This window comes from Cebidichthys violaceus, unplaced genomic scaffold (genome assembly GCF_023349555.1).
Source record: "Cebidichthys violaceus isolate CVI_PGR_0920_01 unplaced genomic scaffold, fCebVio1.0.p SCAF_52, whole genome shotgun sequence".
Lineage (NCBI taxonomy): Eukaryota > Metazoa > Chordata > Actinopteri > Perciformes > Stichaeidae > Cebidichthys > Cebidichthys violaceus.
This window is the reverse complement of record NW_027176728.1, coordinates 1,129,973-1,146,945: the sequence shown is the minus strand read 5'-3', so window position 1 is coordinate 1,146,945 and position 16,973 is coordinate 1,129,973. Positions and strand designations below refer to the sequence as shown.

Here is a 16,973-nt window from a genome sequence, read left to right as displayed (position 1 = left end):
TCCAATCCCAATCTTAGCTGTTTCAACACCTATACGTAAATATCTATGTCCCCCTCTTCATCTTCATTTATGTTACATTTTTTATTTAGTGAAATCAGTACAGTATCATGGGTTTTTATTTTTATAAATTAACCTTTGGATTTAATCATCAGGATTTGCCGAGATTCCTGTCACAAAGGGAAAATGGTATCAAGGTCCATCCGAAGTGGCTCCATATTTGAGAAATCGCACCTTCGACTGCATACGTGGATGCATTACATCTACAGGTGCGTGGTTTTACATTGTATAATAACAAAAGCCATCAAAGACAAACTCTAACTCGGACCATAATGTTTTCTTTCAATGTTCTCACTCTACTGTTGGTTGGGATGGGTCCTATAAGAGCCAATGCTTACGAGACATGAGTTTATACAGTATATGGGAAGAATTCAGAATATCAGTCGAATTTATTAAGTATGTGTAATTGTATAAGTGCTGGGTTGCGAAGAGTCCAATGTAGTACAAAGGTCTTGTGGAGTTTTAGGTGGTTCCTGGAAATTGTCTCAAAAGAACTTAACTTTTTTAAACAGACACTTCACTGTGCTAATTTACTCAGTATCCATTTTTTCTTTTTTTCTTTAAACTCTTCAAAGATACAGCAGATTTAATTTGTTTTGGGGTTTTATTCCATTCCTCCCCTCATATAGGGAATGTTCTTCACCCTACTTTGCTTTTGAGATTTGTTGTTTCAGGTTAAATACACTCTTATATTCAGGCTATGAGTATCTGCTGTGTCTGCAAATGGAACTGCAAATGAGAAATTATGGTTATAATCAGGGTGCGATTTGCCGGTGGGGATGGTGGGGATTTTCCCCCCCTCTGGTTTACACGTCCTACCCTCTGCTGAATTATTTTCATCCTCGGTGGGGACAAAATTTATCCCCCCCACCCAAAGTATTTCACTTTTTACATCGTAATTATTAACAACCAAAATACAAAGGGTCCGTGTTCATTTTGATTGTGCTGTGATTTTGATCTACCGGGAGCGAGTCAGAGGCGTCGCGCTCGCAGAAAGCAGTTTTATTTTGAAAACCAACCGAATTTTCTTGCGTTTCACAAGTCCAACTTCCTGTCTGCGTCATCCGCGCCAAAACAAAAGCTTAAATTAAATGGAGAAAAAAATTAAAAAAATCCAGAGCAGCATATCGTCATATATATATATATTTTTCAGAGAAAAAAATATAACAGAAGATGAAACAAGATCTGACATTGCTGATCGGATGGTGGACAGCAGCATCTCCCTGGCTGAGGAGAGCTTCCAGGCCGCGGGGTCACTTGCTAATCCCTCGCCCCCCCGAAACTATGGTTGGGGGCTGCATTGAGCCGGGTCGCTTCGCTAAATGGCGAGAGGGTGAAGTGAGTCATCAGAGCAGACTGTTTTCATAGTCTGACCTATAGTCTACCCGATTAACCATTAAAAAAACAAAAAACATCTTGACAACACATTGTGGTATTTCATGTTTTCTGTTGAACTGATATCGGGAAAGAATTAAAATTTAATTTTTATTTGGCAAATTTAAAAACAATATTTTGAGAAAATATTTCTGCAAATGCAGTGGTTACGTTCACATTCAAAATAGGCCTACCACCTACGTTATGTAGCCTAAGTGTAAGGTTTATCTACACAAGAATCAACAGTTTTCATGTTTTCACACTGTTGTGTGGTAATTTTTCTGAATAAAATGTTTCTCAAAATTATCCCCCCCTCTGTTTTTTTTCACAAATCGCACCCTGGTTATAATTATGGTTATAAAAAGACTAATGACAACTTAAGAAATTGGTTTTAACCACCCACTTCTAAATTGTGTCATTGAAATATTTATCTGGTTGATCTATTACAGATTTGCCCAAGGCCTTCGACTGAGGCAAGTGAACATGCTGCAGGAAGGAATTAACTCTGAGTAAACTTGCAGACAAGCTGCGGAGAGTTTGCAAATCAGGAATGAAAAGAATGAGAAGAGGAGGCAAGCAGACTGTTGGACAAAGAGCAGAGATTGTTATGATAGATGAAAGCAAATTTGGACTTAAAAGAAAGGTATGAAAGTTACACTTATGACTATTACTTTGATGCCAAATACATGATTTTGTGTCTAAAAACGTGTATTTGATGTTGGTTAAGTCTGTGCTAAACTCAGCTACTGTCAGTAGAGACAATATACAATATAAACCTGTTTTTGCCTGAGGTGCTTGGAGGTGTATCTCCTGTATCTCGAGAAGTAACTACTGCATTATGGAATAAGATACATTGTAGTTCATTGATGCAATCGAGGGGAATGTCGGTTTTAAGAAACTACATTATTCCTACACCCCAGAACAGTTCAATATTTGTAAACATGCACCACTACTCCAAAGCTAAAGAGAACTTTTGAATTTTTGACTTATGATTTATTCTCTCCCATTTCCCACCATTATTGCAGAATCATTGTCCTCATTTTTAAGTATTTTAAGTCTTGGGAATTTCAGTACAATAGAGGACAACAGGCAACAGGAGTTCCTGGGTGTTCGGAATGCTAGGGATTAAGGATGACAGGAGGAGACCCATTCTTAAGATTGTGCATCACCGTTCAGCCAGGCATCTCTTGCCTCTAATAAAGAAGAACGTTCGTCGTGGAAGCTCCGTCATTTCAGATGGGTGGAGATCTTACCGCCGTCTTCAGGATGAAGGTTACAATCACCTGACTGTCAACCATCAAGATTTTTTTGTTGACCCTGTTACAGGTGCACATACACAAAACCTGGAGAGATTTTGGGGTATTTGCAAGTCAACTATCTGGAGACAAAGAGGGAACCGCACACAAAAACTGTTGAGGGATCACTTAAATGGAATTGAGTGGACTTATTGGCGTGGAAACCATCACAGTAACGGAACACTTGGAATGCTTTTGCATGACATTAGGAAAAATATCCAGTATGAAACCTGTCTGAAATGTAGATAAAGATATCAAGTTGGTATTTATACTACCACTCAAAAGTTTTGACACACTAAATGTACTGTTACCTCTGAGAAAAGGCTATTATCATGGACATGAAGGCCAAATGCCAACTCCTTCCCATGTTAAAGTATTAAAATTCAAGTGAGTTCAGTTAAAATTCTGTTATATTGTATTAGAAAAGTGAAATATTTGTGCACAGGGGAATAAATCACCTGATGCAGTAATTATAGAGCAAGTTTAGGCTGTGGAAGTGCAATGTTTGTACAGTTCAGTACAATTGTTCTAACCTTTGGCAAGTCATGTTGAGCTGTGCAGGTTTTATATTTTTTAGATTTCAATTTTTTGTATTTTTGTACTTTATATTGTGCAGTGTTTTTCAACAATAGAGTACCTGTATTATCATACAGTATGACCTGCTTATACATTTGATATCATATTGTATGACATATTTACATACACTGATACAGTTGTCAGTGTTTGAAATTTCAGGAAGACCCCATTACCTGTTCGAGCAGTATTTGTTGTCAGCCTTGGGAAAACCTGAACCAGTGGTTTAATAAATGAGGTATTTGTACTTGTGCTGTCTTTGTTATTCTACCACTGAATGAGAGGGAACCTATAGATAGATCCATTTTTTCAAAGGTGTAACCCATCACTTGTTTATTGCAGTAGTTATGTGCTATAATATATTAACTGTGTGAAAAGGAGGCAGACTTTAGATTAGGGAACATGTGTTGGTTAATAAGTGTTCAACTATTAGTGAATTAGTAATGATCAAGATGTCACTTTAGTATGGGGAACATATTCTAAGTAACAAAGACTTAATTTAGAGTTATTTGGACACCATTAACATTTGTAGTTTTGTGTTTTGTTATGTAAGAACAGACCATATTCATTAAGTGGTATTAAGGGAGAATAACTATTCTTGGGGTACTACCACCTTATAAAGTCCATACTAAGCAAAACATATTGAGATCGTAATTCATATACAACAACTTCCTTACTTAGTACTAATAAGCAATAATTCTGAGGTTATTGAGGGAAGACTCATAGTTAATGGCTTACTGGTTGTATAATAAGGCCATGCAGAATAAGGCATTAATAAGTACTTAATGACTAATTAAGAGCCAATATGTTACTAATTTGCATGTTAATAAGCAACTAATTAATGGTGAATAGATGTACCTTAAAATAAAATGTTACCCCTAAACCTAACTGAGTTTCCTGTGAAGACAAGTTTATTTTGAAAAGACGGTATACATAAATGAGTGGACATTGACACGTGTTGCCAGACTTTCTTAGGAAAACTCATGAGAAACGAGGAGTAGCTTTTCGTCAGACATTGTATAAACCGTTGTATGAGGAAACGTTGCACCAGACCAAGTTCCCCATATGACTGGTTCTGTCATCCTGAACTTTTCTCCCACAGGAGCGGAGCGAGTGATCACGCTGAAAATGGAAATACCCGGCTCCATGCCTCCTCTCATCCAGGAAATGCTGGAGAACTCTGAGGGACTGGAGGAAGGGCAAGGAGGAGGAGGAGGAAAAGGTTGCGGAGGAAGCCAAGAAGAGAATCAAATGGAGCCCGAAAGCCGTCATCCCAGTCCATCGCCCGAATCGGTTTCCACCCCGCACCGGAGCTCCGCGCCCCGCTCCCCCTCTTCCCCCTCCACCTGAAGCTTGGCGTGAGGTTGAATGAAAGCTGTTAAACTCTGCTGAGAGGACCGGATTTCTTTTCAGACACCATGGTTTTATACATTAAATGCAAAACGAAAGACAGCATTTCCAAATGCGACCACGCTCCTCTCCTTAGGCTCAGCTGTGGGTATTTCTGATGATCATCCCCAGCTGACTTAAATACCCCAGCTTTCAGCCGACACGCCGTCAGTCCGTCCTGGTTACCTGTCTGAATTTGTGCCACATAAGTCTGAAATTGTTTCAGTGAAGATCATTCTAATCTCTCTGGCTGTCTTTTACTCTCCTGCCGCGCTGAGTCGAGCACCGTAGTACCACGGAGTACACAATCAACGTCCTGTTTTGTTCCCTGTCCAGACCGTTTCCAGGTGTGAGTTCGGTAGAGTTTCCCTCCCGACTCCGGAGAAACTTTGGTTCGCTGGACACGGTGCTGTAGTTTTTTGTTTATGTTTTGTGTTTGAACTTTCATTTAAAATTTTAAAAAGTCCTTGGCTGGATTAAACCTGCTGTGCGAGTGTGCGTTTGAGTCCACCTACTACACCACATAACAGAACGGACTGACCAAGTATGGACCCAGCCGCCGCAGCAGAATCTCCTCCGGCGGATCATCTGCAGAGGGCGATTGCCAACCAAGGCGTTCTCCTTGGCCAACACCATCATGTGCTACAGGACTTACTAGCCTCCCAGCGTTCGATCGGGTCCCAGGTGACGGAGATAGGAAGCCTGATGCAGGACCTCACGCTGCGCCGCTCTCCTCCCCCGGAACAGGTCCCCGAGGACTCATCCAGCACCTGCGAGTCTTTTGTTTTTGTTCCCTCTCCTCTACCCTATGATGCAGCGTCCAGGGAATGTAAAGGTTTCATGCTCCTGTGTGGATTTGTTTTTAGACAGCAACCCCACACATATGCTTCGGACAATGCGAGGGTAGCCTACACGGTGAGGTTGCTGCGCGGCAAGGCTCTGGTCTGGGCTGAGGCTTGGCTCAACAGACGCAGCACCGACCGGGTTTCCTACGAGTACTTTTTATAGGAGTTCAAGAAAGTATTCGACCACCCGGTCTACACTAGGGACACTGTACAGCGTCTTCTCAGTCTTCGCCAGGGTTCCACCAGCGCAGCAGAGTACGCAGTGGATTTCCAGATTCTGGCCACGGAGTTCGGTTGGGACGAGGAGGCGCTCAAAGGAATATATCGGAACAGCCTTTTGGAGGGTTTGAAGGATGAACTCGCGGTTCGAGATGAGCCAGAGTCACTTGAGGAACTTCTCTCTCTCTCGATCAATATGGATAACCGTATCCGGGAATGCCGTCGGGAGAAGAACCACAGGTTCCACAATCCTTTGCATCAGTTTGTTTCCGCCTCCAGCCTTCGGTTGTCGAGCCCATCCCGACGGTACAGCCCTGCGCGCTCCCCTGCCCCAGCACCTCCCCCTTTGGAGCCGGAGGAGCTGATGCAGCTCGGGCGGACTCATCTCTCTCCGGAGGAGAGAGAGCGACGCATCCGCTCAGGAAGCTGTCTTTACTGTGGTGAATCGGGACACCGCGTGGCTGCTTGCTCTGTTCGGCAAAAAGAGGGAGTTCGCCGGTAAGAGTGGTGGTGCTGGTGAGCGATTCAAGGAGATTTCCCCATCCCAAGTCTCGATCTCTGTTTCCTACCACCCTGTGTTTATCATCCGGGCCAGTGCACCTGTCTGCACTGATTCGGGGGCGGAACAGAACTTTTTGGACACTGCTTTTATTGAGACAGGGGATCCCAGTGGAGGCGTTGGAGCGCGCTCTGCTGGTGAGTGCACTGGATGGCAGTTCACTGGCCAAGATAACTCACCAAACTCCGCCAATTTCCCTGCACGTGTCCGGTAATCACAGTCAGAAGACCCGGTTCTACGCGTTTCCATCCCCCCAAGCACCCCTGGTCCTGGGGCTTCCCTGGCTCAGGGATCATAATCCAGAGATCGATTGGGCTGGGGGTAGAATCACCGGCTGGAGTGCCGCTTGTCACTCCCGCTGCCTCAGATCTGCGGTCCCCCGTCAAACACTTCCCCCAAGGAGACCTGACACCGGTCCTAGCCTCTCCGCTGTGCCCCGGGAATATATGGATTTAGGAGAGGCATTCAGCAAGGAGCGGGCCCTTTCACTTCCTCCTCATTGCCCCTACAACTGTGCTATTGACTTGCTTTTGCGTGCTCCACTTCCCACCAGTCCGCTATATAATCTCTCCTGGCCAGAACGTGAATCTATGGAGAAATATATAACTGACTCAGTCGCCGCAGGATCTTCACCTCTGGGGGCAGGGTTTTTCTTTGTCTCCACGAAGGATAAGAGCCTCCGTCCCTGCATCGATTACAGAGGTGTGAATCAAATTACTATTAAGAACAAGTACCCGTTACCTCTTATAACCTCTGTTTTTGAATTCTTAGCTGGGGCCAAGATCTTCACTAAACTGGACCTCCGCAACGCGTATCATCTGGTCCGGATTTGCGAGGGGGACGAATGGAAGACGGCCTTTAAACACACCTTTGGGACACTTTGAGTACCTGGTGATGCCGTTTGGATTGACCAATGCCCCTGCCGTTTTCCAGGCCCTGGTAAACGACCTTCTCCGCGACTTCCTCAACCGTTTCGTGTTTGTTTACATTGATTACATCCTTATCTACTCCCCGAATCCCCAGGAACACTCTCTCCATGTCCGCCAGGTTCTGCAACGTCTGTTGGAGAATCAGCTCTTCATTAAGGCTGAGAAGTGCGAGTTCCACGTCACCTCTTTTCAGTTCTTGGGTGTCTTCATTGAGGAGGGCCAGGTGAGAAAGGACCCCGAGAAGGTCAAAGCAGTAACAGAATGGCCGGTCCCCGCCTCACGAAGAAAGCTCCAGCAGTTTCTGGGGTTCGCTAATTTCTACCGACGGTTCATCCAGGACTACAGCCGGACAGCAGAACCGCTGACACGACTCACCTCCTCCAAGGTGCTTTTTTCATGGACTCCAGAGGCCGACAAGGCTTTTTGTGGGCTCAAGGAGCGGTTTGCCTCGGCTCCTATCCTGGTCCACCCAGACGAGACCCGCCAGTTTGTCGTCGTTGGAGCTGTACTTTCCCAGCAGTCAGCTTCCGACTCCAAGCTCCACCCATGTGCTTTCTTCTCCCGTAGACTTTCTCCGGCGCAGAGAAACTACGACGTAGGCAACCGAGAACTGTTGCCATCGAGTTAGCCTTGGAGGAGTGGAGGCACTGGTTGGAGGGATCGGTCCTCCCTTTTGTCGTGTGGACCGACCACAGGAATCTGGAATATATCCATACGGCTAGACGCCTCAATTCCCGCCAGGTCCGCTGTGCCTTGTTCTTTGCCCATTTCAATTTTACCATCACCTATCGGCTGGGGCACAAAAACACCAAGCTGGATGCACTCTCCCTTCAGTTTGACCCAGACGAGGGAGACCTTACTCCCGACACTATCCTACCCGCCTCGTACGTGCTCGGTGCTGTTACCTGGGAGATGGAGAGGGTGGTACGTGAGGCCCAGCACACCCAACCTGACCCTGGAGGGGGTCCCCCGAATCGTCTGTTTGTTCTTCTGGCTGTCCGGTCCCGAGTCCTGCGGTGGGCCCACGAGTCCCGCCTCTCTGGTCACCCCGACATCCGCCGGACTATAAACTGGCTCCGCCGCACCTTTTGGTGGCCGTCTCTCGAGGAGGACACCCGTACGTTTGTGCTGGCCTGCCCAAGCTTCCATCAGCCCGTGAGACCGCCGACTTGCTCGTCCAACATGTCGTTAGGCTTCATGGCATCCCTACGGACATAGTTTCGGACCGTGGCCCGCAGTTCTTATCCCAATTATGGAAGGCGTTCTGTCACACCCTCGGCGCCACGGCCAGTCTCTCCTCAGGATTCCACCCACAAACTATTGGCCAAACAGAGAGGCTGAACCAGGAGCTCAAGGCCATCCTCAGGTGCGTGACTGCCACCTCCCGTGGGTCGAGTACGCCCACAAAAAAAAACGTCTACTTTATTTGTATTCTCCTTTATTAATTAAACCTTTTTAATACATTGTAAGGCAAATACAAAATAATATTTGAGAAATCAGTGTAACAATTACCAGATACTTTAATCCCATTTTCTAACCTCAAGTTATAATTAAAAGTCTTCATACAAATGTGAAAAGGAAAGGGTGTCTTTGGTTGCAGTAAGTGCCCATGAGATAACCACACCAGTGTGTTGATTCTGTTCAGGAAAAATAAATGAGTGTGCCAATGCAGAGATGTTGCTAGAGTTGACTTATTCTTTGCGGTGTGGGGAGCCAGTGGAGGTTTTGAAGGCCTCTGTGTTGCGCTCTCTACTCTGATGAACGGTTAAATATCAGTCATATAGTATCTATAACCCTGTAACACCAAACAACCACTTAATCAATATGTTACGCCATAGTTTAAACACTCACTGTTCATAACATGTTAATATCATCAATAAGTAATTTACAACATAATAAATGGATAGATTTTTTTTTTATGTATTTATATAAGTAAAATGCTGGTTTTTCCATGTACAGCTTCTTGTCCTCGTTTTAGCTGTATGTCTATTTCGTTGTATGTACATGGAGAGCAACAAGGGGAAAAAAACGTGTGTACACACTCAGCCAATAAATCTGATTCTGATTGCTGTTGCCGTATTTTCCTAAAATTCACAGTAAAACACAGAATAAGTGGGAAATATGTGCACGTGCAAACAAGTGGATAACAAATGTTGCAGTTTGGCATCCGTTCCACACACACACAAGTGATCTTAAAAATGTCTCTCTCTGAAAGAAGTGTGCCTTCTTCATCCCATCCTCAGCAGTTCCAATTTGGGGATATTCAAAAATTAGATTATGTAAAAAATAAAAAAATAACTGAATATACGTGGTGAAACCAGGCTAAGACATGACCACTTTGCAACAATTTATTCTGGGTCTGCAAAAAATACAAGATCCTGCTCACTCACAGTTAACCCCTAACCCTAACTTACTACCATCAACTGGAAAATGTTGAATTTATTTAAGTCGTGACAGTACGGCCAGTTACATGATTCTGTTTGCATGTGTACCGACGTATGCACGCACACAAAGTATGGTTGAGCTAACAAGGTTTAAGAAAAGTTTAAGGCAGTGATTCTCAACTGGTGGGTCCCGTTTTTTGCCTGAAAAGAATCCTGTGCTTTTATTTTGAAGGGGATTTTTTTTTTTCTTTTAGAAGAACACCCACAAAGTTTGTTTTCATATGTTAATTGAGCGAAATGCAAGTATGACACCGATTACATGAGATATGGATTTTCTTACATTGAGGACACAAGATTGCAAAAACCTCAGTGTGTTTTGTGCAGCGAGGTTCTGGCACAAGAAAGCACGAGGCCGTCAAAACAGCAGCGGCATTTGGAAACAAAGATAAACCTGTTGAGAAATTTGGGTCGCGGCCTGTCATTAAGGCGTGATGGTGCGTCCCGCAGCCAGACCAGTTGAGAACCACTGGTTTAAGGTGTGCCATGTCTCGGCTGTCACCACAGGGTAAATGTGTGCTCTTTCAAAGCCATTGAAGTCGGTGGATAAACAAATGGAGTAAGCTCCCATGTTGTCAATGAGAAGCCAGTCCCCCACATGCAGCTCAGGAATCCAGCAGCTGTCGGTTACTTTGTCAAAGCTGTCGCAGGTTGGACCCCAGATAACAGACCGGTATCTCTGCTCACTGCTCTCAACAACCTGTGTACAACACAAACATTGAAATATAAAGTCCACATCACACTGGTTATCTTTTCCTTCAAATCTCATCTCGTTTTGCAGTTTTCTCGGATCAGATTGGTGAATGACAGCCTTCAAGATGTTGTTCAACCAAAGACAAGTGTACCTAGTCCTCGTGACATCAGCCATTGGTTTGTTTTGAGGTCTTGAGTTTGGTTTTCTTTGCAACTCGTGAACGAAAGTGACCATGTTTTGACTGGGGGGGAGTGACGAAGAGAAGACATGTACGGCTCTGGTGGCGACCTGAAAATCACAAGGTAGACTGCCCTAAAAAATACCCTGCTTTATGGTCTATTAAATGGACTATAATTTACGAAATGAACATCAATCATCAACATTGAAGAAGACTTCAAACTAGAGATTGAGACCATAAACTCATGTTTACAATGTTTACTGAGGTAATAAATCGAGTGAGAAGTAGAGTCATTTTTTCATAGACTTCTATACAACCAGACTTCTTTTGGCAACCAGAGGAGTCGCCCCCTGATGGTCAGTGGAAATAATGCAAGTTTCGGACACATTGGCTTCACTTTTCAGAAGCAGAGGTTGCTTCCACATCTTTTTTTAACAAACAATTCTTAGTTACTGTGTACGAAGATGATATCAGGTTGGGTCATTAATATACAACCAAGTATCCCAAGCAATTGTGTTCGTATGGAACAATTCCACAACTCAAGATTTATGTCCAACGCCAGTGCTCAGTGCTAATGCATGCACTGAAGTAGTGTCCTCTTCAGGTGGACAACAAGCATGTGGAGGTTGCAGCCTGACTGTGGTCTGGCACTGACCTACAATTAATGTTTGCCTTTCTATCAACCGTAACCACAATCTTTCCCTTGCCATAACAAAGTGTGTTACTTGCCAAACCACAGATTATTTATACAACCACAATGTTTATCTTGCTCAGATACTGTGGAACTCAAGGATTTTAAATCATTGGCATTGGACATAAAAATCCTAACCTAGTGTTTTGAAAAATCGTCCAATATTGATGTTCTTATGTGGTGATGGGGTTGATATTTACCCTGTTAAGGTATGGTTCAACCTTGGTGTGGGCAGCATCATTGATAAGGCAACTCAGGGAGCCATACACTCCATCATTAAGGTAGTACATCATTGTTCTGTCAGGGCAGTTGTCCTTACCATCTGAAAAAAAACATACAAGAAAAATAATTAAAGTCAATAAAATGTCAACTATGCAGGACTTTACAATGATGTTGAAAATAATAGAAGAATTCTAATAACAATGGTGCTTTTCTCTGTCCTTCCACCACATGCAACCAGGTATCTGTGGGTCTGCACAAAATGAGTATTCATAACCCTGCAAGTCACTGCACCCACTCTGAGGCTTAGCATGGATGTCTCCTGAAGATGCTTCTTGATGTAGTGGTGTATTGCCATGTGGTGCCATCAGACTCATCTGATAGCTGTCACCTAAACATGTTTTGTTTTTCATCAAGATACATTTAAATACAATCACACATTGTATAATTCTGTGTTAATACTGAATACTCAACATTCAGAGCGATATATCTATATATTACCGTTATGTTCATCCATATCATCTGCGATTACTCTTTTGGCAATGACGTTCGCTGCAAGTGTGAAGGCTGAATCCACATAGTAGCGACCTGGTTCTGCAATAATCTGCACCCCACTGTCAGGCGGGAAGAGTTCCTCCAGTGCTCCGTTAATAACTTCTGAAAACTAGGAGAGGAAATCATGATGGGTTAATAGCATATTTCACAGGTAATACACCTCTATTGACCTCCATTCACCTTCTATCTGATACTTTAATACAAAGTGACCTACAGTAACCATTATGGCTGGCATTACAGGCAACACAGGTAAGGTTTCTACATGTGGTTCTTTGAAGTACGAGCCATGTAATTGAACGGAAAACCGGACACGTATTGAGAAAATAGTTTACATAATTAACACTAACTAACACTGAATATTTTCTTTCTTTTACCTCTTCAAATGCGACTTGACAGTCCTCTCTCCCAGAGAACCCTCCGCCAATATCCAAGAGACTCATCTGGAGGCCCAACAAATTCTGAAAAACACATCAGTACCACTGTCTAATAAGGCACGATTTATCAAGGTTTTACAAGTTTGTACACACCGTCTAGGGCAGTGATTCTTAACCATGGTGCGAGACCGCATAGGTAATCAATTGAAGACACCAGAGATATTACTGTTATCCATGAGATGCTCAGTTACAATATAGCTTCCCACCACTTGGTGGCGGTAATGCGTTTATATACTTTGCACTGTGTTGATTGTTGTTGATTGTTAAATGTTATGCACCTCCCGTCATGTCAAATTCCTTGTATGTCCAACATACCATGGCAATGAACGATTCTGATTCTGATTTAAATGTTATTTACAGTTTATTTCATTTGAAACTTATTATTTATTTATTACTATATATTATTTATTCATAACATTTCCATTTTTTTCTCAGTTTTTTTGAGAGTCTCTCCTTTTTTTCTGCAGTAAAAATTAATTATTAGTTATTTTTGTGTTAATAAGCCTGACTTGAGTCTTTACATTTGTTATTGTATTAGCTTGATTTGTTCCAAGAATTGTTAGCCTGTTGGGCGTCTTGTTGTATGCAGGTTTACATAAATAAATGTCTTTGTGATGATCATATTGTATCATGTCATTTATTTGGCAAGGTTTTTGCTTGTTAAACTCTAAGTGAATTTGATTAAGTTATTGAATACAAATCAAACCAAGAGTGAGATCAATTAGTTAAACCAATACACCGTTATTATTTGAATGGGCCCCGGGCCACTTTGTACTTGAAAAGTTGGGCCCCAAGGTCAAAAAAGGTTAAGAACCCCAGGTCTAGGGGACTGCCCATTGTTTAGACGGCCCATTATTAAGAAAAACCCAAAAGTCCGAAAAGCCCATTTGTCCAAAGGCTGTTGTCCCAAAAACAAATGACCATTGTTTCTGAGGCTCACTGACTATTGCAACAAACAGAAGCACATAACTAATTATTATGCAGAGTGACCATATCCTTTTTTCCTGCCATCAAAGTCATGACCCATTGTACTCTTCCTCTGATTACTCGTTGTCTTTGTTGGTTGGGTTGGTTAGGTTTAGGGTTAGAATATCAGGTTAGGCTAACCAGAGGTAGTAGAGCAGGTCATGCCTTCACCGTCAATCTACATAATAATTAGCCATGTTCGAAGCAGTTGGGTGTGTACTTTTGGAGCAATGGGCTTTCAGAACACTGAGCGTTTATTTTTGGGACAATATGCAGTTGGACAGAATAAAGTTCTAACTTAAGAAAATGTACCAAAACAGAGGACTATAAAAGATTGTAGCCCATGCTAATGCTAACGCTAACAAGCAGCAAATGTTGATACAAGCTATTAGCATGCCCTACAACGAGATAACAGCCAAGACTGGAACGAAAAAAAACTGTAATGGACCAGTCATAAGAACATCAAAAACAGATGGACCACCTTCAGGCTAAATTAAGAAATGCAGTGGAACACAATAGTTCCAGGGTTCAAGCTACCAAAAACAAGCTATCAAAAATGTGATTTTGTAATTTGTATTGTAAATGTTTAATTCAGCTTTTTTCCCCATAAAATAAATTTACATTACATCTACATTTACAAATTCAATAGTATTTTCTTAGAAGGTTTGGTTACCTTTTAAATATCTTTACCTACCTTTAGGAAATACAATGCAAACACTCAACAGCTGTCTGATCTGATGGCCCATGAGCAGCTCCATTGAAACAGTGCTGTCCCTTGTATTGACAATCAGACTTATACTCAGATTTTGTCTGGCCAACACTGCTTTGTTGAGATCGTTTTCATTCCTATTTTAATGTATCGCAACAAACCTGATGAATGGCTCTACCTTTATGTAAATGTAACTGTAGTTTTCTAATGTTTTTTTGATATGACGATGACTTACCCCCATGTCAAAGACACGTCGGGCGTCTGCAATGGCCTGCTTGAACGCCAAACTTCCAGTGCACCCGCTGCCTACATGAAAGCTGACCCCAATGACCTCCAAGCCAAGCTCTCCAGCACGTCCCAGCAGCTTACCCACTGACTCCAGTCTGGAGCCAAACTTTGAACTGAGTTTTATCTTGGATGCAGAGTCATCCACTGCGATGCGGAGTACCAATCTGGAAAAAGTGATTCAAAAGTATTAATCGGTAAGCTAACAATAATCAACACTAAACAAAGGAGCAAAAAATATCGTTCACTCACTTGGCTTTGGCGTGACTAAGAGATATTTTTAGGAGTTCTTCCTCGCAATCAAAAGTCATCGTATCGACTCCATGAGTACAGGCGTATTTGATGTGTGACAGTGGTTTGGTTGTGTGTGCGTAAATGATTCTGTCAGGTGTCACTCCGAGGGACAGCATCAGCTGGATCTCGCCCTGTGATCGACCAAAGTGTGTTTCAAATGAGCAAACTGCTTCTCCACAGCAAAGAAAACACAGAGCTGGATTCTCTTTGAAATACTTCATCAGTACCTTGCTAGCACAGTCGAAACCTGTGTCCAGAGCACTCATCATCCTCAAAACTGATGCATCGTTGTTGCACTTCACTGCATAGAAAGGCTTGACTCGAGGTAAGTTTGTGCGCCACCTGAGGTGCCTTTCAACTATACTATCCAGATTTGCCACATAGAATGGCTCTTCATTGTCCTGAACGAATAGAGAAAAGTCAACATTATATTTAGAAAGTGGCACATCTCTAGAAAGCTCAACTATCACACGATACATGGACACAATTACACAGAGATTCATAGTTAGGAAAACGTAGGTGACATAATGTCTCTGATACTCACTGTTAAACCACGCTCTTTTATTTTACTGTCTAGGAAGTCTCTGATGGTCCTTCCATTGTCTAAAATGTCAATGCCACAGTTGACATGCACAACTGATCCCTTCATAGTTACTGGTGCTGGGATGACTAGCAGGAAAAGACAAAAGCATAAAAATAATTAACAAATATTGCTACGTAAGGCTGGATCACAATATAAATCAGCTTTGTCTTTATTTGTAGCTGTTTGTCTACATATTATGCCACGCTAATACAGTAGTCAAAAACCCTCCATCTGTTGCAAACCGGAAAAGTTAGTGTTATCGTAGCAATCCTGAGTCAAACAGGATGACACTAGTCAGACATGAGATATGTTTGTTGTTTGGTTTTGGTGAGTTCTGCTTTTGTTCAGGGTAATGCAAACACACTCTTCTGATGTGTGTTCTACCTGTACAACTATGGGCTGCTGTCATGTTTTTAAATACGTCACACATTAGTAGTTGGTGTGTTGCCGGACTGTGAACTTAGCATATTCATACCACATGATATTTGCTGTGTGGTTAAAAGGTTTTACAACTCTTTCTTTAATCTGATGGTTTCTGGTTTTGGTTCTGCTGGTTTTCTGGGTCACGATAATTGGTTGCATTTGGTTGTATGTTCTTTGGTTCCCATGGTTTCTCATGCATCAACATGATAGGAAACACAAATATTACTGCAAAGAAGAACAGAAAACACATGGAACCTCTTAGGCCACAACATCCCGGGCTGCGGAATGGGTGCCATGGTGCTGGAGATCCGCCTTCCATTGCCATTACTTAGGTGGCGTCATCTTTGCACATATGATTTTACCTCCTACCACACTGGATTCTGTATGACAGCTTTGCAGTTTGAGAAACTCGGTTTGCTACCCTCCTCTCTCTCCAAAGCCACACATAATGAGTGAGGTGATCGGCTACATCACTGTCTCAGATGAGGTGCTCGCTGCGTTGTTAGCTGTGCAAACAATACATTTTCTACAAAATTCTTGGGCAAAAACAAACAAACACTGTGAACCCTCTTGCGTACCATGCTGAATTAATAAAATTACATATTTATATTTATTACATATAATAACTTAATAAAATATAAATTACAATACAAATTTATACAAAAATTAATACAAATATTTATTGTTGCAGTTCTTTTACATTCCCTGATGTCAGTTAACAACTAATTTGAATACAGTGATATTTATATTATTTAATGTAGAGGGCTAACTCATCACGTCATCATGTTTTCATGAGAATTTGATACAGTTTAAAATCCTGTCGACAACGCTAGAGGTGTAAGATGTTCTAAACTGTTTTTACTAATTGTATTTAAATGGTGTTCTTATTTGCTTTGATGACACATCAAGATTTTGATGACCAGTTGAAGAAAGGGATTATAACCTGCATGGGACAGTTACAAAGTAAATAGATTTAATCTCCTTCCATGTCTTATCGATTTATAGACTGGGATTAAACTGTACAACTGTGGCTCTACCTTTACAATAAAATGACATATTCCCCCTTTTGCCAAGTTATCTCTGAGCTAAGTTAACGTAAAAATGGAAGAGGGCATGTGGCAATTGTCTGGGCCCATTCATACATCATTTTTGTAAGCTGCACCAGACAAGGTAAAACACTTTCACTCTGCAGGGGTAGCCAATGTCTGCAATACTTAAACATCATAAATTAGGGATATTTCTGTAGGCACACCTAGCATAA

At 42.3% G+C, this 16,973-nt stretch overlaps 1 protein-coding gene and 1 pseudogene across 1 annotated transcript; both read right to left on the bottom strand.

The window, feature by feature from the left end:
* The window catches only part of LOC137888158 (retinoic acid receptor alpha-B-like), a 236,078-nt pseudogene that overhangs the window by 172,885 nt on the left and 46,220 nt on the right, over positions 1 to 16,973 (bottom strand).
* LOC137888149 (ornithine decarboxylase-like) lies at positions 10,106 to 15,355 on the bottom strand. The gene is made up of 8 exons (XM_068731474.1): positions 15,251 to 15,355; positions 14,934 to 15,107; positions 14,665 to 14,837; positions 14,363 to 14,579; positions 12,393 to 12,476; positions 11,965 to 12,127; positions 11,445 to 11,566; positions 10,106 to 10,381 (listed from the first exon to the last, which is right to left on the bottom strand). Exons 1-8 carry the CDS (start codon positions 15,353 to 15,355, stop codon positions 10,106 to 10,108), a joined length of 1,314 nt encoding a protein of 437 aa, XP_068587575.1.

Bases quoted from the DNA above. Each gene is read 5' to 3' on its own strand.
- LOC137888149 (XM_068731474.1), bottom strand. From the start codon at position 15,355: ATGAAGGGATCAGTTGTGCATGTCAACTGTGGCATTGACATTTTAGAC. The intron at 15,108-15,250 runs GTGAGTATCAGA...CTATTCGTTCAG, and splicing joins TAAAAGAGCGTGGTTTAACA to GACAATGAAGAGCCATTCTA. The intron at 14,838-14,933 runs GTACTGATGAAG...GGTCGATCACAG, and splicing joins GTTTCGACTGTGCTAGCAAG to GGCGAGATCCAGCTGATGCT.